The 23391-nt window shown below is 49.6% G+C and overlaps 1 protein-coding gene across 1 annotated transcript in view; it reads right to left on the bottom strand.

The window, feature by feature from the left end:
- Nucleotides 1–100: 100 nt before the first annotated feature.
- Nucleotides 101–23391, bottom strand: part of LOC149372135 (sushi, von Willebrand factor type A, EGF and pentraxin domain-containing protein 1-like) — a 56666-nt gene continuing 33375 nt past the window's right edge. Inside the window, exons 27-34 of the mRNA XM_089566512.1 lie at nt 20588–20625; nt 18797–18895; nt 18660–18711; nt 14977–15125; nt 13994–14329; nt 12692–12816; nt 11074–11261; nt 101–463 (exon numbers count right to left, since the gene is read on the bottom strand). Coding sequence (XP_089422638.1) covers nt 234–463; nt 11074–11261; nt 12692–12816; nt 13994–14329; nt 14977–15125; nt 18660–18711; nt 18797–18895; nt 20588–20625 — 1217 coding nt within the window. The 3' untranslated portion in view covers nt 101–233. The remainder of the gene's footprint in view (nt 464–11073; nt 11262–12691; nt 12817–13993; nt 14330–14976; nt 15126–18659; nt 18712–18796; nt 18896–20587; nt 20626–23391) is intronic.

Here is a 23391-nt window from a genome sequence, read left to right as displayed (position 1 = left end):
CTTTCTTTTTTTTTTTCCGCGAAGATCAAACGTTTAAGCTCAGCTTCGTCCGCGAAATGCTTACAAAGAGAAGACAGTTCACGTGTGAAGAGGACAAGGCTTGTAGGAGTAGATAGTTTATTCCTCATTAAAACAAAAACCACGCGATGTGATGAGAATTGCCTCAGGGAAAGCGTTAGCGTAATAATGTAGATGACAATAAAAGAAGAGAACAAAGGAGCTATGAAATTGCGTTAAGTCTTGTTTGGCTCTCGGCTTGTCTTAATCCAGAACTGTCGCACAGACTTAGCCGGGCACTGGTTCTTTTCAATGCACTTTCCGTCGTGCCAAATCTGATGGCCGGGGCAGTAGCAGCCTGGCACACAGGGCGTCGCGTCGTCGCTCTCCGCCTTGAGAGGTGAGCACCGAGGGACTTCGGCCGGGCCGCACGTCTGGAATTCCAGTCCCGTCGGGCAGGTCATCTCTGCGCGAGTGTAGAAGAGAAAAGGGCATTTCGACGATTAATACGGCATGAAAAACTCTCCTGCCTCGGCAGTCCGACCCCATCCTTGAGAAAATCACACATAAAGGGCCTGTCACACTAGGCCAACAGTCGGCCAATTCGGTCTGCCAAAACCGTGTCGTCGTGATGACTGCTTCTATGTCACACTGCGCCGACTAAAACAGTCGGCCGAGTATCGGCGTCGGCGCCAGGTCTCCCACAAACGGGAACTGGCTGATGGTCCGCCAACTCCCATGTCACCCTAGCGAGACACGAGACCTACCGCAGACTCGGCCACTTCACGTTCTCACTCGTTTTCTTGTGGCACTGCTGTTCCTTTCCTTCATTATTTTATTCTATTCTTATTTCCTGCTCTGAGAAATTCATGGGTCGGGAACCTTTATTTTTTCACTCTTTTAAATAAATTTCTCCGTAGTAAAACACTCCTTAACAGTCGTGGTTATGAACCTAGATTGAGTGCCGCCCGGTACTGAGCGGCACTGATTGCTGGGTCAGAAAGGTATGGCTCGAAAAATAAATCTAGGCGCTCTCGGGTAAACAAAAAGGGAGAGGTTATTTAAAACTAAAAATTAAAAAGATAAGAACCAGACTATGAACCAAGAGGATTCGAACAGGGATCGAAATCCTATTACTATACCCACAACGCCAAGCTGGACACAGTGACTCACTGCCTTCAGAAGTGCTCAGCTGAAATGTGACACTCGCGGCAGAAGTAAAGCAGGCGTCATATGTTTGATAACTTGCCGGCACGCTGCACCGGTCGCCGCTTGCGAACTGCAGCCCCATTGCAAGCAGGATCACACGGAGCGGCAAGCATCGATGCGCCGCTCGACTCGAGCTCAAAGCCTACGCTTTGCCACCGCACAGCAGTGACTGACCGCTGCTTGGCTTGGCGCAAGTTGAGTTCGCTCCAGAAAAGACAAAAGAGCCATATTATCAGAAAGACTGTCTACTATACTCGAGCAGCGACGACGCATGCCTGCGCAACCAGCAAAAAGTTGGCAGTGGCCAACTTTGCCAGGATATACGTAGCGTAAGCAGTGACGTCACGTGGCTCTGCGCCGGCGGCAGCGGCGAGCGCGCGCGGCGAGGCGCGCCAACTGTGCACAGTGACGTCACTCGCTCCTCGCGCATGCGCAGTATGGTCCACGGAGGGAGCACGCGAAACGGCGAGACTGTGGCCAATATAGCTCACGCTACAAAAGCTTTCGGGAACGGTGCCGCCCGCGGTAGCGCCGGACGACGCTGCCTGGCTGCCCTGGTCGTCGCATCGAAGGCGCAGCGGACGCCGCTTCTGAAGTCGCCTGCGCTAAAATAGAAGGTCCAATCTTAATATCGCTTTGCCGCCAACAGCATGATCTCACAATAAACTAAAGATAGGGTCAATTTCCACGACGCCTTCGGCAGCGGAGCTATACCGCAGCGGGCGCCGGGCGAGCCGGATCGCAACGGTGGCAGCTGCGAGGCGATTCCGGCTAGAAATTTGCTCGTGTCAGTTATTACTTCTACCAGCAACTCGGTATCAATCAACGGTCCTCAAAAATGATATAATTTTCACATTCCTCTATACCAGCGTTTATGATCTGCGTCAAAAGCAATCTTAAGCTGATTTTTATGACGCCGGTGGACGGGATCCAGGCTGGCCGGCCGACCAGTAGGCTCGGTCTACTTCACGTTCACACCAGAAAAGACAAACCAGCCATGCTATCAGAAATGCTGCCTGCTGTATTCGAGCAACAACAGCATGAGTGTGCAAGAGCCGAGCTTTCGGCAACGACGCCGCCTGCGGTAGCGCCGGTCGGCGAACTACCGGCTGCCCTGATCGTCTTAAGCCTAGTTGGTTTCGCATCGATGCCGCAGCTGAAAGTGCTTCGGAACTAGCCAGCGCCGTAATAAAGGAACTACTCTAGTCACCCCTTGACTGCGAACCCGTCCCATAATGATAAAGCTATGCTCGATTTCCGCGGCTCCTTCAGCAGCGGATCTAGCAGACACCAGGCGAGCCGCAAGAAGCAGCAGCAGCAAGCGGCTATAGGATGAAATTTGCTTGTATCGTAGTTATAACCTCTACCAACACCTCGGTATTAGCCAACGATCCTCACAAATGATACATTTTGACACTCATCTATCCCAGAGCTCAATTGTCATGAACGTAAACAAACAATACTATAGCGGAAACGAGTTCGTGTTTGGTGAATGTTTTAGCTCGGCGGCCGATCTCGCGAAGACCCGGTCGCCGATGGTCAGCAGACTGGTTTTGTCGGCGTCGCGGGCGTCAAAGCATGCCACACTGCGCAGACATCTGGTCCTCGGTCACGTTGGTGTCGTCGTCGGCCTAGTGTGACAGCTTGGTCTGCCACAGACACGGTCTGCCGACTGGTCGGCCGATCGTCGGTGTCGTCGTCGGGCCTGCGTCGGCGTCGTGTCGGGCGAGTGTAATAGGCCCTTAACCATCGATTAAGACTTGTTTATCGCCTCCATCGATAAAAACACGAATGCTGGGCGCAGCTCTTAGCGGGCTGCACCGGCAACCAAGACCATTGTACAGTACGAGGCGAGAAGAAAAGAATGTACACATTGAAGATGTAGAACAGTCGAGAACAACACAAATCACGGCTATAACATGAAGTGAAACAAACTGAACGCACTTTGTTTCCTCCCAAAATTTTTGCACCTTAACCATTAAAAAAACCGTCAAAGAGAACAAAGTAGCAATATGCAGCTTTGTGAGTAAGCAGAGTTTGTCCTAAATACACAAATGCAATAGTAGGACACAAGAACAAACAAAAATAACAGCCATCTCCCGTGACAACAAGTATAGCGGCGAGAGGATTCTGAAGTGAGCGAGTTGGAGTGGCTTCATAGTTTTTCATTCAGCGTAAAGAGGCGAGGACAACAAAAGGAAAATACCCACATGAGACCAGCAGTAGGACGTCATAGACAGCTGAGTCGCGCCTGAGTTTCTCCGCCTCCTGTCTGCAAGCGGTAACTAGGTCTTTGGTTTTATCTGCCTGAAACTGTGACGGCCCATTTTCGTCATTCAAGGTACGCCAGCAAAAGTCTTTGCTACGCGAACAGGTGTGTGCGACATACGCCATGAGCAAGGGGCGGCTTTCGCCGAATGCATGTTGGCCTAGCAGCAGAACTTGCCTCCGCCCAAGGCGTGTAAATTTACAAGAAAGAAAACTGTCCAGAAAAATATACATGAACGAACGAGACCAGATACGGTAGATTGGAAAAGTGAACAAATAGAATAGAAAATGCGTGCGTATAGTAGCTTGCACCTGCAGCATCTGACGTTTCGGAATACTGCCGCACCTCGTTATAACGAAACAGTTTATAACGAAATATTGGATACAAGGATACAAGGAATGACGATTCCCCTTGGAAGCTCAGTCAACACGGGCTGTAACGAAGCTACGGCTATGACAAAGTAATCGCTGTACCCCTTCAACTTTGTTATAACGAGGTTCCACTGCTGTAAAAGCATTCCCTCTAGACTATTCTAATCTCAACCCAGTTCGTTGGCGCTGCTTACTGCATGCTCTCAGTTATTCCTGTAAAAAACTGACCTCAGCGCTTACCGCCTCCTCTCGAACATGTAGCTTATACGATGAGATTTTTAAATTGAATGCACTTGATTAGCATGTTGTTGATCGTTTTGTCACGACTGTTCACGAGAAAGGTAGCCATCATTCAGTTCTGTTCTTCGCAATACTGCACAAGCGTGGCTCATCCTACTGCTCACCAACATGTAACTTAGTGTGCCTAAAGGGTTTATACAGCCAATGCTTCCTCCGCTCCCAGGTTCTATGGTGTGTCTAGAGTCGACACACAAAAATTTAGGTCCTTGCGCAAACCACAGGTGAGCACAGTAGAGCTCTCTCAACCAAAATGGTGTCTGCAGCAAACAGGGCTCTGTAATTCCATCCTGAAAGCGCTGCTGGCGAGCTTCTCTATTCCTGTGTATTTTACTGCGTGATGCCGCTTGACTCTATCAGCGTCATCTGTCGAGTTCATTTTACGCTGCAGGACTGCGGCCTTTCTCACTTATCCCCCATTATCCATCTCCTGCGCCTGCCGCGTGGCCACGTTATTCTGGCGAACCACCTAAGCTGATCCCTCAATTTGACTCTCAACCGCCTCAAATTAGGTGTGATGTCTGTTGTCATTAACTGTCGCAACCTATTTATTAACGTTTGCCAGTTCTGCGCACAACATTTTCAATCTTAATTTCCGCTAGAATAACCTCAACTAGCGCTTACCCTCTAATACAGGCTGCCCACAATTCATCTCTTGACGTTGCACCGATCACTCCAGTTCCCATCGCTCTGTATACGCAGTCCTTTACCCTTTTTCTATCCTTTTTTTTTGTTAGCCCTCACGTTTTGATCCAGCTGGAACAAAACTGACACTTTACACAACGCTTTTCACATGAAAATGGGGCCACTAGAATAACAGCGCCCACTGCTGCATGATAGTAACAAAGCAAAAAAACAAAGAAAAGAAATAAACCAAAACACTTCCCCGGAAACAAAAAAAAAAAGAGCCGAATGAGGGCAATCACACTGGAACGATGTGACGTGCACTCACATTCAATTAAACGCATACCATGCGGACGCTGATTTTAGAAGCGAACGACGCGAAAAAAACACGGGGATCATAGAAAGGCAACACACCACTAGCGCTGTTCACGCATAAAAGCAACGCCAAGCAAACTCTCCCGACCTACCAGCCTCACTAAGCGGACATTCTTGATGTACTGCGCTGCTCGTGTACTATAGAAAAAAAACGCTGATCGGGTAAAGAGCTTGGTCGCATTAAAGATTGACAAAGAGGAATGCTAAGTCAGGCTAAACTGGTAGGTTAGCATCATGTAATAGCAAATACGTAATTTTCCCCGGAAACAGCGCTTTTATCAACCAGAAAAATTGCTAAAAGCGAGGTACACGTGGCGCCTCCACTTGAAGATTCGTGCAGCGACGACGGATGACATAACCTTGAGCTTTCTAGAGGAGCGCTATATCACCGTCCCCATGGGCAATTACCGTCTAAATACGAGGAAATCAGCCCGGCGGCAATAGACGACAATGCTAAGAGTCTCGTAATTAAACCAGCGCGAAACGGACGATGGAGAAAAAGGTTAGTCGCAAACATGAGCGCTGAATCTTTCGCTTCGCATTCTGCGCACCAAGATTGCGTGTAGCCGTAGTGCACAGCAAGTTCTGAAACCCAAGCTCTCAACGGCATACACGCTGTTGGGCTTGCTAGGTTGATGGTGAAGCGGTTTCGTTCGCGCTTCGACCATCGAATCGGCGACTCTGTGCAGGAGCCTGCTCCAGGAGTGCTAGGAAGACTCCCAGGGATAGATGAATGTAGGGAATGACCAATTCCGCATATGTGGACATCAACACATTATCGTTATCCGAACAACTGCCACCCGGGAACACTGGATCTCAACGCCCTGGGTACCGAAGGGAAAACGGAATTGCTAGCGCACCTGATTCTCATTTGGCCGAACTACGCGAATCGACCATCATTTTTTTTTTTTTTTAGGATGCGCTCATGGCGACAGGAGCATGCATGTACTTCGTTAACGTGTGAAGCGCGATGCATACGCATGGTGTTTCATGTTTTCTGCCCAATGGAAAGGCTTTTTTTTATAGCTGCAGAAATATATATGAGTAGTAAAACATCCATGCACTGTCACCTCTCATTTGGCTCATTAATGAAAAAAGGTTCCCAGCACGGAGTCATGCACGCAGTATACGTGAGGCACGTTATTTATGCCTTCGGCAAGGTGGCCAATTAATGCCTCAATGCCAGGCGTACACAGTGCAGTGCAAGATGTGATTTTAATCCCAAAGATGGCGCGGTCCGAGAAGCAGGGTAATTTGCGTTGAGAATGGTCAAAAAGCGAGTTCCCACTGCCGCTTATGCAACAAGCATTTCAAAGAGCAAGATTTCTTGCATTGAGTTGCCTGTACAGAGAATAGTGCGTACCCAGTGCGACCTCGGCTCTGAGCCGCAAAGAAGACGTTTCAAACGGCCACGAGCTCGTGAGGTGGGCTCGGTCTGCGCTGCTAGCTGTGAATACGACCGACGACGAAACTCCGGGATGGATTGAGTTTTGCAAAATAACTTCCGATGCAATAAGCGCTCACAGCGGGTCTTCTAAAGCAAGGACGAATAGAAATGCTTGATAACAGTGATCAAACCAGTGAAGTATGCAAGGTGACGCCGACCCCAGAAGTTTGTTGACCACGGCGATCACGACAAAGCATTAATACGCACACAGCGTAGGCTCGCAGCCAGAAATCCAACGCCGTCATTTGTACTTGTATTGGTTGGATACGTAGTCCATCCTCTAAACATCGGGTAACGTATAAAAAAATATATATATATATATTTTTTTAAATGAAGCAGCATTCACAGGTCCTAGCTCGCCTGAACAAGTCTGGAGTGAGAGAGGGTCAGAAATTTAAGAAATTGTATGGACGTAGGCAGGCTATATATATATAAAAAAAAGCTACAGTGGATGTGCGTAGTTATGCCAAATGCCAGTTAGTTTCGTTAGCACTTCAGTTTTCCCTTCGCTTCCAGCGTTCAGATCCAGTATTCACAGATGGCAGTTGTTAGGATAGCAATAATGGGTAAATGCCCATATATGCAAAAATGGTCATTCTTTGTTTTACTTACCCCTGCCACCTAAAGGACCCCCCAGAGCATGCTGCCCATAATTTGTTGGTCAGAGAGACTTAAGTCACAGAAAAGGGCTCAGCGGCTGACTGGAACATGCAGTGAACTAAAAATCCAAGAGAGAATAAACTTCAACGCATACCTCAGAATTTCGCGCTATTTGTACATGCTTGCTGAACTTCTCGATTAAAGAAAAAAAATCATTTGCAGCCGCCATGCTTTTCATAAAATCTCTTGTAAGCTGCTCATTACGTGAAGGGATCTTGGACAGCACGTAATAAGTGTAAGTAAGGATACGCGTATTTTGCCGTCGCAGCTTCGTCGGCGGACAAGCCAGGCCGCGAGCGGATGAGAGAAAATAGGTGCCGCGGGAGTGTATGTGAACATATCCTTGTTGGGCAAAATGATGGCCAAACCCTACCAGATTGTTCACTCTACCAGATTGTTCACTCATTATGATTTGTCTTCTTCTGTAGTACATAGATTTGCGCATGACGTCACTATGCTGTCACTTGCGACATCACTGAGCACGGACCGCACATCGTGGTGCGTTGCAGTGGCGCGTTTCAGTGACATCACTGCACGCTGACCAATCCGCGCGGCGCGGTGTTACGACAGCGCCGAAGAACTGTGTCCGAGAATATTTTCGAATACATGCGCGAAACGCAGGGTGTCGCTGCAGCAGACACCCTCTGTAAGCGATTGCGCCCGCGATCAGTGACGAATCATCGCGCTTTCCTCTGCGCTTCTTGTTTCTGGAGACTCCGAAAAAAAAAACATGCATTCTGAAGAGGCTGTCCTGTTCTTCGCAACCGCTTCTTTCTCTTCCAAGCTCACTTGGAGGAAGAGAAGGAGAAGGAACAACTTTATTTTAAGAAAACAATCAAACGTCCCCAAGGGTGGACTGCTACTTGTCCAAGAGTCCACGGGCCTAGGCTTGACGGAGAGTTCTCTCCACTAGCCATGTTTGGACAGCTGGTTGAGCAGCTCGCATAGCGGCCTCCCATGAGGAAGGGGATAGGTAGGGTATGGGGGAACTGCCATAGGTTGGAGGCATTCCAGCGGTTAGTGCATGAGGGTGGCCTTGGCCGCTCCACATGTTGAGCAAAGTGGGAGTTTCACGAGTTCTGAGTTTAGCGGGGAGCATTTAAGGTTCCTATATTGGCCAGGCTCACTTGGAAACCTGTCCTCCTACCTACGAGACCAAGCGTGCAGTAAGTGCTAAGCGTGGCCGTACATGTAATCTACGACGATATATCGCGGTCGCGCTCATCACAACGTATAGCATAAAGTATCGCATTCAACATAACCGGAAACGAGTCAGCAGTAAACCAGATGAGGTTTGCTAGTTATAGAAAATCAAGGGCTCTGAACATACGCAGACATTCACAGTACCTCTGCTGGTCGTCTACTAATAGTACAACTTTGCAGCAGGTGGCGGTGGCAATTTTTAATGAACTAAAGGAGAGTTTGCAGGCCAAAAATGGCCCTTTACATAGGTGGAGTCCTTAGTCCGGGACCCCGCTGGACGAGGCCGCTACTCGCGCCCGTTGGACTAGAGCCTTTTGAGACTCCAACCCCGAGGAGTTGAGCAGGGCTGCCTCCCATGCTTCTCGGGAAGGGGAAGGATTGGGTCGAAGGGAAGGATTCTTCTGACAGGCCCAAACCATGTGGAAGGTATCGGATACTTCCCCACAATGAGGGCAGCGCCCATCAATTTTGGGATCGAAATGTTTCGCTATTGCAGGACACAACAGAGTGCTGGTCTGCAGGCGTCTCAGAGTTCGCTCATCGGCTTTACTCAGGCCCTTAGCAGGGACCGGGAACAGCCGATGGCGTTCGCAATAGTCGTCCAGAATTCCCCTGAACCGCAGAAGCGGTTGCACAATCTCTGAGCCGGAAGAGCCTGGTAAGCTCTTCCGGAGGTAAGCGCTCGGGCAGCCGCGTCCGAAGCCTCATTACCTCTAACGCCCTGATGGCCCGGAGTCCAAACTATGCGTTTGGGCGAAGGGTCCGATTCCCTCACTGCGCGCTTTAATATACCGTACGCTAAAGGTGAAACCTCGCCAGTCATGTAGTGTTGACAGGCTCGACGTAAATCTGTCACGATTACCTTCGAATTCGAGTCCGAGGCAGCAAGCGCAATGGGTACTTCCTCGGCCGACGCTGAATTTCGAGCTCGAAATGAGAGGCCGTTAACACATTGGTCCTGGTGAACTACTGTGGCCGTGTAGAATCCAGTGGGCGACAGCCCTGCCACGTCAATATAGTATACACCCTGTTTGGATCCGTGTTGGTGTTCGAGGGCCCGAGCGCGCGCCTCTCGTCTGCCTTCGTGTGTATACGTGTCCATGTTGCGCGGGAGAGGAGGGACCCAGAGCTTGTGACACCATAGCTCCGGAATCCGACACGTCTCCTCTGGAGTGCACTCATGTTGGATGTGCAAGCGGTCTAGCAGGCGGAGCCCGGATGCCGTCTGCTAGAGTCGCGTATATTGGTTCACGAGTTGGGCCTCCCGTAACTCCTGGGAGGAGTTGATCACCCCCAACACCGACAACTTAGCATTGGAGGTGGCCACTGGGAGGCCCAGTGCTCGCTTTGTAGCCTTTCTAACGATGGCGTCGATTCTTATTTCTTGTTGTTTCGTAGTGCGAAGATAGGGAACGGAGTAGATGATCTTGTTGGTCACAAAGGCATGGACGAACCGAAGCGCGTCCCTGCCTCGCAACCCGCCGAGCTTGGTAGAAACACGATGGATCATGCGTCCGACCTGTTCGCCTGCACGCTTGAGTTTGGCAATAGTAGATTCCGGGCTGAGCCTGTCATGGATGAACAGGCCTAGTATACGGAGCTCCTCGACCTCTATGACAGGACTTCCCGTCAGAGAGATTTGCAAACTCGTGTTGTCTTGAGGATTGGATCTGATGCGCAGAAGTTCCGATTTTGCGGGAGCACATTGGAGACCACAGCCGATAGCGTAGCTATCGATTATGGTGGCGGCCCGCTGAAGGCAGTTCTCTATTTCACCAAGCCTCACTTCGGTAGTCCGAACTGTTATGTCATCCGCGTAGAGTGCGTGATGGATGCCTCCCACCCGGGCCAATTGGTGGGGAAGCTGCATCATGGCAATGTTGAAAAGAAGCGGAGACAAGACCGCCCCTCGGGGTGTTCCCCGTGTACCCATCGTGTATGGTCCGTATTCGTCGTCCTCAATCTTGAGGAAGGCCTGACGCTTCGAGAGAAAGTCTCGTACATACGTGAATGCCTTGCGCCCACAATCGGTGGTACTCAAGTTAGCCAAGATGCTGCCATAACGAACGTTGTCAAAGACCCCCTTAAGATCGAGGGCAAGGATGGCTTTGTCGTTGTGGCGCATGACAGAGGTCGTATTATGTAGCGATGTAACTGGAGAAGGACGTCCAGCGCAGACATATGTGGTCGGAACCCGAACATAGTGTCTGCAAAGAGGCCCTTGGTCTCTATGTGTAGAGAGAGGCGATCCCTAACCATCGTCTCCATAAGCTTGCCCGCACAAGAGGTTAGTGAGATGGGCCTCAGGTTGTCGGTATTCATTGTCTTGCCTGGCTTAGGGATGAAAGAGACCAAGGAGGTCTTCCATTCGGGAGGGAGTGGACGCCCGTCCCAAATCTGGTTAATGTACTCTAGCAGGTGGAGGTAGGCCGAATGGGGGAGGTTCGCCAACAGATTGACTATTATGCGATCCCGACCCGGAGCCGTACCTGCTTGGCTCGAACTGCTTTGTGAACTGAGCTCCTACTATACCTTGAGCGTCGAAGCTCATATTCAAGCGAAGGTACGAAACTAGGCAAGGCAATTTCAAAGGTGAATGTTTGCCAGGACAGAATACTCACCGCACGATTTACCGGGCAGCTGGTTGAATGTGATGTTGAGCTGCTCGCAGGCCAGCCTGAGAGCAGCGAATGAGTCGCAGTAGCAGTAGCCGATACCGCGGCAGGAGCACATCTGCTGGACGCAGCTATCGAAGAAACGCTGCGGGTGCTTGAGGCGCGTCAAACAGGGCTTCAACGTGTGGCTGTTCCTTTTGTAAAAGCACCGGGAGGAAAATGACGAGGGTTAAGATCATCGTAACAGACAAGTGTTGAAGAAGAACGATATTTACTTATTTATTCATAATACGCTGTAGCCCGGGGGTCAAGCAGAATGGGCAAGATTACAAGAACAGCTAATGAGAAAGCAAAATCTTTGAAATGAATAAAAACATTGGTCACAAAAAATATAACATGCACATTAAGAACAGTGAGGCAGTCAGGGATCAGAAGTAAGTGAGGGTGAGAAAGGTGAAATAAGCGAGGATGGTAACAAAAAAAAGGGGGAATATATATTTTTAGTGCATGAACATTTATTCAGAGCTCAATTACGCTGGACTAGGCCCTGTTAAGGGTCTATTGACACTTAACAAAGACAAATAGAAAGGGAGAGAACAGCAGTGTTCCTAAAATATAGCAACACAAAAAAGTAAGTCAGAGCAATCAGAGCACTACAGCTTCGGCCTCGGGGAAGCTCATTGACCAATGGTACACGCATACGGTCAGAAATCTAAAAAAAGCGGGCACACGTTTTCCGAAAAACTGTAGAATAATTCGGAGAACAAGACTGTATGATGTTTGCCAAACTATTACAGAACTCCTATGAATGAAGGAGTTCCGCGGAAAGCTGTCTTTCAGCTCTCATGGTCTACGATTAATTTTTAGGGATACTGGATTGGTTGTGTGGTAATCGGGAGATATGAATTGTAGAGATGTCACCTGACTTCCGCACCCTCGCAACTTAATATGATCGTGACACGGCCCAATTTTTATATTTCTTGACAAAGGCGCACATATGCGCTGTTTTGTGGTCGTCGTTACGTCGACAGCTTGGCATCGACAACGTCCGGTCTGCAATAGTTCGCTCTCCTTTTTCCTTTTTCTTGGAAAGACAGCAGTACCAGTATCTGTACTAGCTATACATGTTGCCGCCCTGTCACATAATGAGAAATTAGTTGGTTTCTGGTTTCTGGGGTTTAACGTCCCAAAGCGACTAAGGCTATGAGAGACGCCGTAGTGGAGGGCTCCGGAAATTTGGACCACCTGGGGTTCTTTAACGTGCACTGACATCGCACAGTACACGGGCCTCTAGAATTTCTCCTCCAAAGAAATTCTAGCCGCCGCGGCCGGGATCGAACCCGCGTCTTTCGGGACAGCAGCCGAGCACCGTAACCGCTGAGCCACCGCGGCGGCATAATGAGAAATTAGCTGCCACATAACAACTATGTTTAGGATATAAATGTCGACGATGAAGCTTATATACTGAAATACTGCTCAACAGAAAATAGTAGTTGCTCCTCGCAGCTGCACGAACGTTACGCACACGGCAAACGGCTTTCACTTTTATATGCATGCACAAAATTAAGAGAGGCGGCGAAATCTTCAGCGTTTCATTCCTAAGGCGCAAGATCTTAGCTCTTACCAGATCATTTTGCACATCATTATTGCATTCTTGGCAATGGTATGAGGCAGGTTGCTGCAAGAGGCTGCCATGTGGTTCCTGCCCTTCGGCTTTCGGGGCCAAAGCCTCCAGCTTGCAAGGAACTCCTGCGAACGGAATGTCAGAAGTTCGAGCCCACGACACGGGTACTTTGCCTCCCCAGATACAGAAACCAGTCACCAAAACCGTGGGTGTCGTTGATATTTCACTAGTTGCAACTTTGCTTGAGCGAGACTTACCAAAACAGTTCGCACAGAAATTGAGGGTACAGAAATGAAAGCAATCGAGCGCAAAGATAGTCACGAAACACGGTGTTGGCGGCAGAGGTACCTGTTACTGACAGAACGGCCCACGGGTCTCATTAAAGCGACAGTTTAAAGTCGTGACATCACGTTAGAGGTTGTTCCAGATGCTGATATTGGATAGGAAGACTTTTAATGCCCAACAGGTAGCTAGAGGGCTACCCACCTAGACGATGGGCGAAAGTTCTTGGCTCTTGGTGGCGGCTGAAGGCTGTACTAGTGCGTAGATTTCAAGCAACTAAATCATTTAAAGGACAAGACTGAAAGAGCGGAAGGCACGTGGATAGAAAATAAAAAAATGGCAGTGGTTTAGCTCTGGTTAAACCTGGTTGTGTTGCGACAGCAACGGCTGCCTGGCTACGCTTAGGATTCGCTTGTGGTTAGGCGTTTAGGCGTTTAAGCTAAGCTTTATTGTTTATACACGGAGAAGTGAGCTCCGGTGACGGCGGCGCCATCTCGCGAAGTGCGGCGGCGGCAGCTGCTGCGGTTGCTAGGCGACGGCTCAAGGTCATTCGTGGAGTCGCCTCCACGGTGAAAGCGCGGCCACGCTGAAGAGGCGAAACGGTGGGCGTAGGGTTGCTTTCGCAACAAAAGTAGAAGCAGAAACGAAAGCGAAATGAATGAGGCGACGGAGGGAAGGAGACAAGCTGAGGAAAGAAACGGCAAGGAAAGGCAAGGCAAAGAGAGGCAAGTTAAGGAAAGGCGGAGCAAGGAAAAGTAAAGCAAAGAATGGAAACGAAAAGGCAAAATAAGGCAAGGAAAGGAACAAAAGGCAATCTAAGGCAAGGAAAGTAAAGCAAAGGTAAGTAAATACTGAGTAGGGCAAAGGCAAGACAAGAAAAAAGAAGGTAAAGTAGGGAAAAGAAAGACAGAGTAAGGAAAGGCAAGGAAGAAAAAGACAGAGTAAGGCAAAGTATAAGGCATGAAAAGAAAATAAAAGAAAAATTAAGCAAGGCAAAGAAATGGAAGGAATAACGCTGGCCTCAGTTGTCTTGGCACTGATGTGGTGCCTGGTGGTGAGATCGTCCAGGACGCGGCCGTTGGCGTTTCCGCACAGGCCGCACGTCTTGCCCGCCAGGCCGTCGGGTAGGGATGCAACCACGGTGGCGTTGCTGTGCACCGTGACGACGAGGCCGTGGTGGGTGCGCAGCCGAACTGCGTCGCCGCCTTCGGGCACATCGAGGCTCAGGATGCCATCCTCCCGGTGCGGCAATTGCACGTCCCGGCCGTCAACCACCGTACGCCCGTTCGAGTACAGCGTGGCGGTCAGGCAGTGGATGTACACGCGAACGATGGCCTGCATCGGAGGCCACCGGACCTGGGGAAAGTGCAGTGAATGGCTAGTAAACCATGTGGCTGCTGTGTACTGCAAAGATCACCGCATATCAAGAGAGTGTTTAGTGTGTCTGCTTATGTTTTCACGAGAAAACGCCGAGGAAGCACCGACAAAACATACTAAAACCACTGCCGGTGAGAATTACCTCGCACGAATAGGAACAGACAACAGATCAATAAAGCCACATCAGCTCATTATTTTCCGCGTATATATCTTATGCCACTACTTTTCTTATCTTATGAATTACTTTTTTGTAATTATTCAGGTTCTTTTAGGTGCTTGTAACTGAACACTGAAATAAGTTGCATTTCAGATGGAGTAATTCTAATCGTAATCGGCTGCGACTTTTCGATACCGTTTACAAGGCTGTGTGTACAACACACACGTACGCACACACATGTGCGCACACGCACGCACGCGCACACGCACACACACATGCGCACGCGCTCACACGCACGCGCGCACGCATAGCACGCACACGCGTGCACACGTATTAACTAATAACCTAAGCCGAGGTCTTGTTGCTCGGAGTCGCTGGCCTTTTGTCACCGTTGACAGGAAATTGAAGCAGTGATACAATTTCGCTGCGTCCCACTCTGCGGCACAACTTTTAGGATGCCAGAACTAACCTTGCGTTTTTCGTAGCTGACGTAGCCGTAGAAGTTACCATAGTAGCAGTCTTCGAACATGGTGTACTCGCTCGTCGGACTCAGAGTGAACGAGAGGCCGTCGAATGTGGTCAGCGTCTTGTTCCTGAGCAACGTGCATCTTGGTGGCTCTGAAAGGTAGAAGTTTATTATGAGTGGATCTCATGTATCGATAATATTTAACTGCAAAACTGAACCGGTTATTGTCATCTAGAGCATTTTGCGACACACAAAAAAATTGGCTGTGGTTTAACTCTGGTAGAGCTAAAGGAATGCGAAAGCACGTTGTTTCTTCCTCGCCTCCGTCTGTCTTCTTGCTCTCTGCTTAGCTTTATCCATAGCGAGACTGTTGAGCCCAACGTTACTAGAACGTTGGTTGAGCCGTTGCTGTTGCGACTGAGAGAAGGATGAAAAGGAAATTGCACGGGCCTGCCTACTGGCTCGAGCCGAGCCACCACCGCTGCCACGTCCAGATAGAGGAGAGTTAAAAGATCAGAGGAAAGAGAAAAAGAGCCGAAGCGCCCCGGTATATATAGACAAGCGTCATGTTTGTAAACAAAGGTGGCGCTGCGGTCGGGAGCGACACGGGGTGTAGGCAAAAACGTAGCATGCCTACCCTGCGCCAAGCGATGCTGCCTTCGAAACCAACTCGCGTGCGCGCATATTTCAAAGTGTGCGCGTCGCTTGTGGTTAGAAACATTTCTGTCGGAGACCGGAGAGCAGTTCAGCACTTTTTCGACCTGTTCGCCAGACGGAATTATCTGGCGAAGCGCTGCATAGGCTTCCTTCTGCGCTCCTATGTTTGGCAGCAACGGCGCGGCTACGGCGGTCGACTAGGTTGACTTATTAAATGAAACCGAGAAAGCACGAGGTATACAGGTCTGCAATCACAACATTTGGGGCGATACAGCATACCAGATCGCTAAGTGCAAGAAGGACGACGGGAGGCAGCTTTTTCCCATGACGAACCTTTGTGATGTGCCTGCTCTCGTCTAGCCACTTCAGTGCGGAGAACGCCGAACACTACTGGACACTGAAGCAATGCAGTTACTTTAAATGAGCCATGCAAATGCGATCTTCACTGGTAATGTCTAAAGAAATGCTTTTTTATTCGCTTGGCTTTAAGAGAGGTGCACAGGCGAATGGATAGAAGTTTACCTCGAGCTACACCGAAGTTACGTTTGCTCTGCAGAGCTAAATATTTGAAGTCATTCTGATTGAAGGCCTTATTCTGCTTGGTAACTGGTTCTGGTCTGGTATTCGCTGTTTTCGCCAGGTTCTCATTGACCAGTAATTGTAAAATTCAGGTAAAATGGGAAATAACACTGCATGATTTTGCCGATACCTTAGCGACGTCTAATCGTATTCTAGGATAGGTGGTTGAAAAAACGTACAAGTTGAAGCTCGTGGAAGCGAAAATAGAGAAAAAACTACGCGTCGTATATTCCTACTACCGGACTACAGTGCTGCTTCAAGCGTCGCGCTTAGTGGCCCGATGAATGCTGAAGGCGACTGGCAGCATTTTTTTTTTTTCATAGCGTGAAAAGATGCCCGGGACGTAGTACGGGTGATTTTCGCCGTCCCGATTTCTAATAATGAGGCCCCGACAGAACGCGACCAAGCTGCAGGCGTTGATTCTTGCACTGTTCGCCGCGCGACTGAAGAACAGACATGTGGGTTAAGAGACGCAAACTATTATATTTCGATGCAGAAATGCTATACTAGCCGCGCAGCCGATCCGTCGCCGAATTTTTCCCGCTCCACGGCCGCTGCGCATCGCTTTGGCCCAAATCTAAATGCGATAAACTTGTGGAAACTTGTGCCGCTGCCTTTCTTCAGCATTGCGGTTCAACCACCCGCACCACAGCTCGCCGGAATATTGCAAAATGCGTTCAAAAACGCTCAAGCGTGGCATACTCAAGGCACACAGTACCGGCTTTTGCCTACACAACGAAAGTCACTGCTGACTCCAGCGCCGCCGCATCTCCGTGACGTCACGGCCCTCCTCGCCCGGAGCGAGCGCTGGCGAGAGGTAGAGTTTCTGTATATGCTACCAAAGGTAGCAGAGTTGCGCGTCTGTTTTCCCTTCCCTCGCCGCTCCGAACGCCATTCGCCGAGAGGCGGTCACATGATTTTCGTGACGTCGTGTGTTCTACACTCCGCGGAGAAGTTGACTTCACAGGTGCAGCGCCGAGTGAGCCCTTGTCAGCTCGACGCCTCATGTGAGCCCGCGCTGTCGGCTACATTCATTTGTTTTCCGTGCACACCTGTGGCGTCAGGTTTGGCAGTGAAGTGGCAGTGACGGAGGGAGGAGCTAGCGCCCTCTATCGCCCTGCTAGGCGATGGCGAGGGGGGCGGAGCGAGCGCGCGCTGTTGCGTTGCTGGGCAACGGCGCGCCAGGTGGCTCAAGATCAGTGTAGCTACGGCGCGACGGTGGCCACCCGAGGTCTCGCTTCGGCTGTCGGAGTGTTGCTTTCGCAACAAAAACGAGCTAGCTGTTCTGAACACCGTTTTCGTAAGTTTGTGAACTTAGCAGTATATCTGTCTGTTGCCAATTTCCTCAACTTCCGGTGTGATGACTGGCACGGCTCTGTTCGGAGGGTTGAAGCGAAGCCTGAAAGTTCAAGCAGTACTGCAACTATCCGCTTCTCTGAGAGACTGGAATCGACTCCCAATGACGGCGTTTGTATCTGTAATCTGCAGAGGTACTTACTGTGGCGGTATCTTAATATTTAGGTTTCGCTTGTGAATACATTACAGACGGGCTTTATTTCTGTGCTGGCAGCGTTTAGTTTTTCCTTAAATACCTTCCCAAGACTCTCCACCTCCGATTACTTTCCAGTGCCAATAGCCTATTTAACGTTAAAATGCCGAATTACTGCCATCGCCCACTGTCACCTGCTCTCTGTGGGTTTCCATGCGACATGCTGCAAATATACGAGAATACTAACGACATAGCGTTCGGACCTTTGACGTTTCTTCATTATTAAGTGAGAGCTTTTATAAAACGTTGCATTTAACTTCGGATTTTATAGTTTTTACTATAACTGAAGATTTTATAGTTTATAGATTTCGCCAGTAGACATTTGCTTTGCGTGCTGAATAGATCCTACATTATCACTGTTAAGGTTTCACAATTTCTGTCACAATCGACGCATTCTAAACGAAAAGAGCAAAACGCTGGGGCAGCGTGAGAGTATCGAGCGTTAGCAATATCGAACGAATATTCCGTCATCAGCCACCTACGCTATATCCAGTACAAATTTTTCGTTATATCCGGATATCTACATTTTTAATTCCAACGTATACAGCGCAGAAACACAAATCGTTTTTCACCACTTCGAATGTCCTATGTCAATTAGTTTGGCCTTAATGGACGCTTGAAATTTCAAGAAGTCACGGTTTAGGGAACCAAAGGCTGCCGTTGCGAATACCTATAATGCGCTACTATTTGATTCGAAAGTAATCTTATGCTTCGTAACTCGCTGAATCGTTTGATACCACTCCGAACATTCTACGTCTATTACGTTGTCCACAATGTGTGTAGCAATCGTACCACCCACTGTCCTCACTTGAATGACCTTCTGTTGCATACTAACGCGACCTTGAGTAATGCGAGCATCTGAGCGAACGCCCTAAAAATCAGGCCAGAAGAGCGCACGTACCGTTGACGCAGGACGGGCAGCACTGAGCAGGCTTCTTGGAGAGGACCTCGCCCTAGCGGGATTAGTGCACAGTGAGCCAAGCGCTGGACTCAAAACAAGGGAGCATCACGCAAGAGCGGAAAGATAAAAACACTCACGCTCTGGCACGTAACCGATGGGCAGACGATGGGAGAGCAGTTGACCACTCCGCTTTTGCAGCTACAGAGTTCGCAGTCACGCTCCCACGAATCTCCGTCCTGTGCACAAGAAGTGGCATTAATTCCCACCATTGTTTTTGTTTGGTCGTATATTGCGAATCCCACTGTGGACTCTGTCGCTCATTGCGTTGTGTTAGCCTTTAGCGTTGGTACACAATAGGCGCACCTTCCGGCAGCAATTATGAGCATGCACGTTTAATGCCACCGTATTCAGCGAATAAACGCAGCGAAGCTACTGAGCATGGGATGCAGCAGTTGCGCATGTGTGTTCTTAATGGACGTTGTAGTGCATTTCACTCATTGCTGAGAGTGCAGATGATGGGACAGCAGTCGACCACTCCGCTGTTAGAACTCCAGAGTTCGCTACTCACACACTGCCTCTCCCTCCAGACACCTCCCCAGAGGCTGCAGAGGAAGCCGCCATTGCACTTGCTATTACCCGCACGGAAGTCCGGTACATTTTAAGTGACTCTAAAACGGCGATTCTAAATTTTGCTCGAGGCCGATTCCATGTCCCTGCTTTTGGCATACTGGACTCGCCCGATGCACCTCCACCCTGCCAAGTGGAGCTGATATGGGTGCCTGCGCACTCCGGAAATCCCGGAAACGAAGCCGCCAACCTTTTAGCCCGAGGTTCTTTAAACCGGGCTCAGGTGGTCTCGGATCGGGGATTCACGAAGGAGCGCATGCACTCATTCAGCGAGCTTACGTTTGCCTACAGAGCCTCACGACAGCTCTACCCCCCGCCCCTACCCTCCCTAGATAACAAAAAGCAACACTCTGGCGCAGACTACAGGCACACTCTCTCCCCTCACCCCTAGCACACTATCATCCCTCCTTCCCCAATCCGGCATGCGCCCTATGCCCAGAACCATTCGCCTCTTCCCTCCACATCCTTTCACTCTGCCCGGCGTACCCTCCCCCGCGGGACCTAGAGAACCTCAAGACCTGGAAGGACTGGGAGCCCCTGCTGCGCTCGGACGACCCGGCCGTGCAGACCATCGCCACTGGCCGGGCTGCCAGTGTTATGGACCTTAGGAACATAAACACTTGAGTGCAGTGGGGTCGTGCGGGGACCCTGGGGCGTGCCCCGAATTCCTTGTACAATAAAGTTTTTTCTCTCTCTCTAACCATTCATCATAGCTCCATAGACTCCTTATTTATCTATAAAATGCTGATTAAAAAAAGACACCTGGAGACGCTGCTGACCTGAGCCAAGAATCAAACGAAATATTATCGGAACGTGTAATGTCTGGCGTGCCATCAGTTGACAACCTGAGGTTTTGTGCGCAGTGTACTAGGCAAGTATGCCTGTTCCTGTAAACGTGCTTTCTGAAACATTGTTGTTATAGTCTCTTAATATATATATCTGCTTTGCAACATTTTTAGTCCTAGATACCACCTTTTTTTTCAAGTAGTTTAGGCTGCGCTAACATGGCAGGCTACTCTGATGTCATGATTGGCATCACCTGCCACTGTGATAGTACAGAAAATAGAGTGAGCCACCCTGAAAACAAATTTCTGGAAGAAAAAATGGTATTGAATCCTGCGAGAACTGCGCTTAAAATGACCTAGCGGTACTGAATACAACTCTGAAGAAAATATCTTTATTAGTGCCTTTTCTGGCATCGCTTTACGGCAACGAGTTGTGAAACATGGGAAACTATAAGCCATCGTACTATCTTTGAGTGTTAGTACATGTACTGGAACTTTAAGGAAATGCATACTTACAAGGTACGTCGCCGGACCGACGGTGCAGTAACTCGTGTCTGGAATGGCATTGGGTAGGAAGAAAGAAATGCTTTAGTGAAATGCTGGAGGAAATGGCCCACGGTCGGATCGAGTTAATACGTGCACCAGCCCTGAGCCTTAAAGGGACGCCCATAGACCACGACTATTCAGATGCGGCGCCTGTACGTATATAGCGGGTGCCCGCATTACCGGAGGTGTGGTAGAGGAGAAGTGAGGACAAAAAAAATGATTTCTAGCAGAGGACCTCGTCATCCCCGGCGTTTCGGTAGTACCGTAGTCTATGCTTGGTTTGAAAACCGCGAAAACATTCGAGCGTGTGAACAGCTTCCTTGTAGTAAGCGCTGAAGAGCTGAGCAACTTCGGGGCGAGCGAAAACACAGGCCTCTAGTACCCGAGGTAGGTCGAGGCGGGTAACCGGGCTTAATTTAAGGGACCCCAGATTTCGGCTCCTGCAGGGTACCCTGTCACGGAGGGTCATAGACCTCCGCGAACGTTCCCTGGTATGGACGTACTCTTGGAGGCTGAGGTAGGCGAAGAACGTGTGCTTGCCGTCTACAGAGGCCTGGAAGGGAGTTTGACTTTATTTCGATTATTCATCGTTTCCCGCGTTATCCGCATTCTCAACTTAGCTCCCATGATTAATTTCCAGGATCCCATTTCTCCTTTCCAACCTTTATCCCTTCGAGGTACACCCCATGGGAGGGCAGGGTAGTCTCCATGGGCCCGCTCCCCCGGCCGTGAGTTCGCTTTATTAAAGTAGCTTCCTCGCTAATATTTCATTTTTCCCATCTTCGAATATGCGCAAGGACCTATTCACTTATATTTATTATTAAGTTAAATCTGTTACGCGGCAGTGGTGCAATAGGGGGCTTATTCGTTTGCAGCCTTTTTAGACAGCCGCAACCTAGTGAATCTACATACCAGTGTATACATTCGTATGTAGATTCGCTATAGGATGTGGGATATACAAATATCCCTCGCCGCCCCGCGCTGAGTCACGCGACGAAGCGCCGCCGCCGGGCGTGGGGAGAGGGGGGCCACGCGGCCACTCTTCTCACCCCCAGCTTGGACGTGACGTCACGCCTACGCTCTGGCGTCTTAGGAACGGGGTGAACGACCCCTCTTGGTTGCAACCAGTTGCTCAAGAGGGAGGTAATGTCGTAGGGGTTAAAAGGAGAGCTCACGCGGGAACAAAGGCTGTCTAGTCTCTCCTCTCGCTGTGGTGACTGCCCGATTGCCCCGCCGACCCCGTCTCCTGCCCGCGCCTCCCTGGATTATTCAACGCCGGTCGACGACGACCTGGTAAGCTGCTGAACCATATATTATCGGATAGAACATTCTTCCGCAGTGTGTTTTGCCTTGCGCTAGGTTAATAAACGGTTTCCTAGCGTACTCTGTTCGTTGCTTACTTCGTCCGAACCCGCCGTGGCTGTGACTTTGCTCCACGGGTTGGGGACACGAGAACGCCCGCGCATAGCTGACACGGAAGCTCGCCTTCCCGGCCGGCTGCTCGCGGGTGACCCCATAAGGTCGGGACACAGTGCACACGTATAACCTTTGTATAGAAAATATAAGACTCGACGTTTCGGTTCTTCCTCCGGTTCAGTTCGTTTTATGTCGCCATCGTTTCGAACGTCGCGAGGCTGAGGGTAACAGCCATCCTGACCATACCGAGGCTTAGGAGCTCCAGGGTTGTTGTTACAATAGCCCTTCATACTCGATGTATGTCTTCGCCAAACAGTGTGAATAGGCCTCCTTGCAGTGTCCAATTCTTTAGGCACATGGTGCCAGTCGTTTAAAAGTTCGGTCAATTTACACGAAGGATTCGAACTGCCCTTCAAACACGCATGTCGACTCAGGGATGTGGCCTTGCAAGAACGAAGGGAATGAACTAATAATTGAATTTTTCATAGTATATTGCAAGTTTTGGTGGATACCCGGCTCATACTAGGTTTTTATCTAGAAGGCCCGATAAGGCTTTATTTTAAAATGCATAAGTAAACAGAGGGATCGAGTTGCTGTTGTAATGGAGCTTTTTTTGATGACAAGAAAAGCCAGCATGCCACCTTTGGGAGTCGCAGGCCTGTATGTTACGGAGCGGCGATTATACATACGTTATTCGCTACGCAATTAATTACTTTGTAGGTGGCAAAGCTGGTCTTCTCCGACGAGCAGGGTGCATGCAATGGCGAATTATTAGCAGAACGGGCACGACACAAGACTTTTTATTTCTCTCGTCCGCCCCCTGTCCCTGTTTCTCAGCTTTTTTATTACCGATTCCTCCTTCCCTTTTATTCAGCACTCCGGCCGTCCGACCACCAGCGTGATCAACACCCCTTGTGGTCTCTCAGCAGCGCCGTTCGTCTGCGTGAGACCGCTAAAAGAACGACGCTGAATTCTCGTTTTGTATCACGCCGCTGCGTTGGCTTGTGAACGCAGGCTGTGCTCAGGGTGAGAACGGCGGGACCCAGCAGAACAACGAGACCTCTTTAGCAAGTTGTTGCGGACGTACGCGAACGATTACTAGATGCTTTGCAGATTTGCCCCTCGGGTCATCATTTGCTGTACAGGTTATATAACGCTATGACGTTATTTGTTACAAATAGTTGAATGATCCGTGTTTTTTGTGGCACGTTAAAGCAAGTGGGCTTACGCGCTAAAAACTTCCGACAGAGACAGAAATTTCTGCCAGCGAATGCGAACAGTAAATTGCAAAACAATGATGTCTTTCAGCAGCTTGACCTCGCCATAACCCTTCTTGCTTTCTTCCAAAGTCGCATACA

Source organism: Amblyomma mixtum, chromosome 1, assembly GCF_055824585.1.
Source record: "Amblyomma mixtum isolate Tamu chromosome 1, ASM5582458v1, whole genome shotgun sequence".
In the NCBI taxonomy this organism is placed as follows: Eukaryota; Metazoa; Arthropoda; class Arachnida; order Ixodida; family Ixodidae; genus Amblyomma; species Amblyomma mixtum.
Note: the sequence above shows the minus strand (reverse complement) of the source record. Positions and strands in the feature narration are given on the sequence as shown.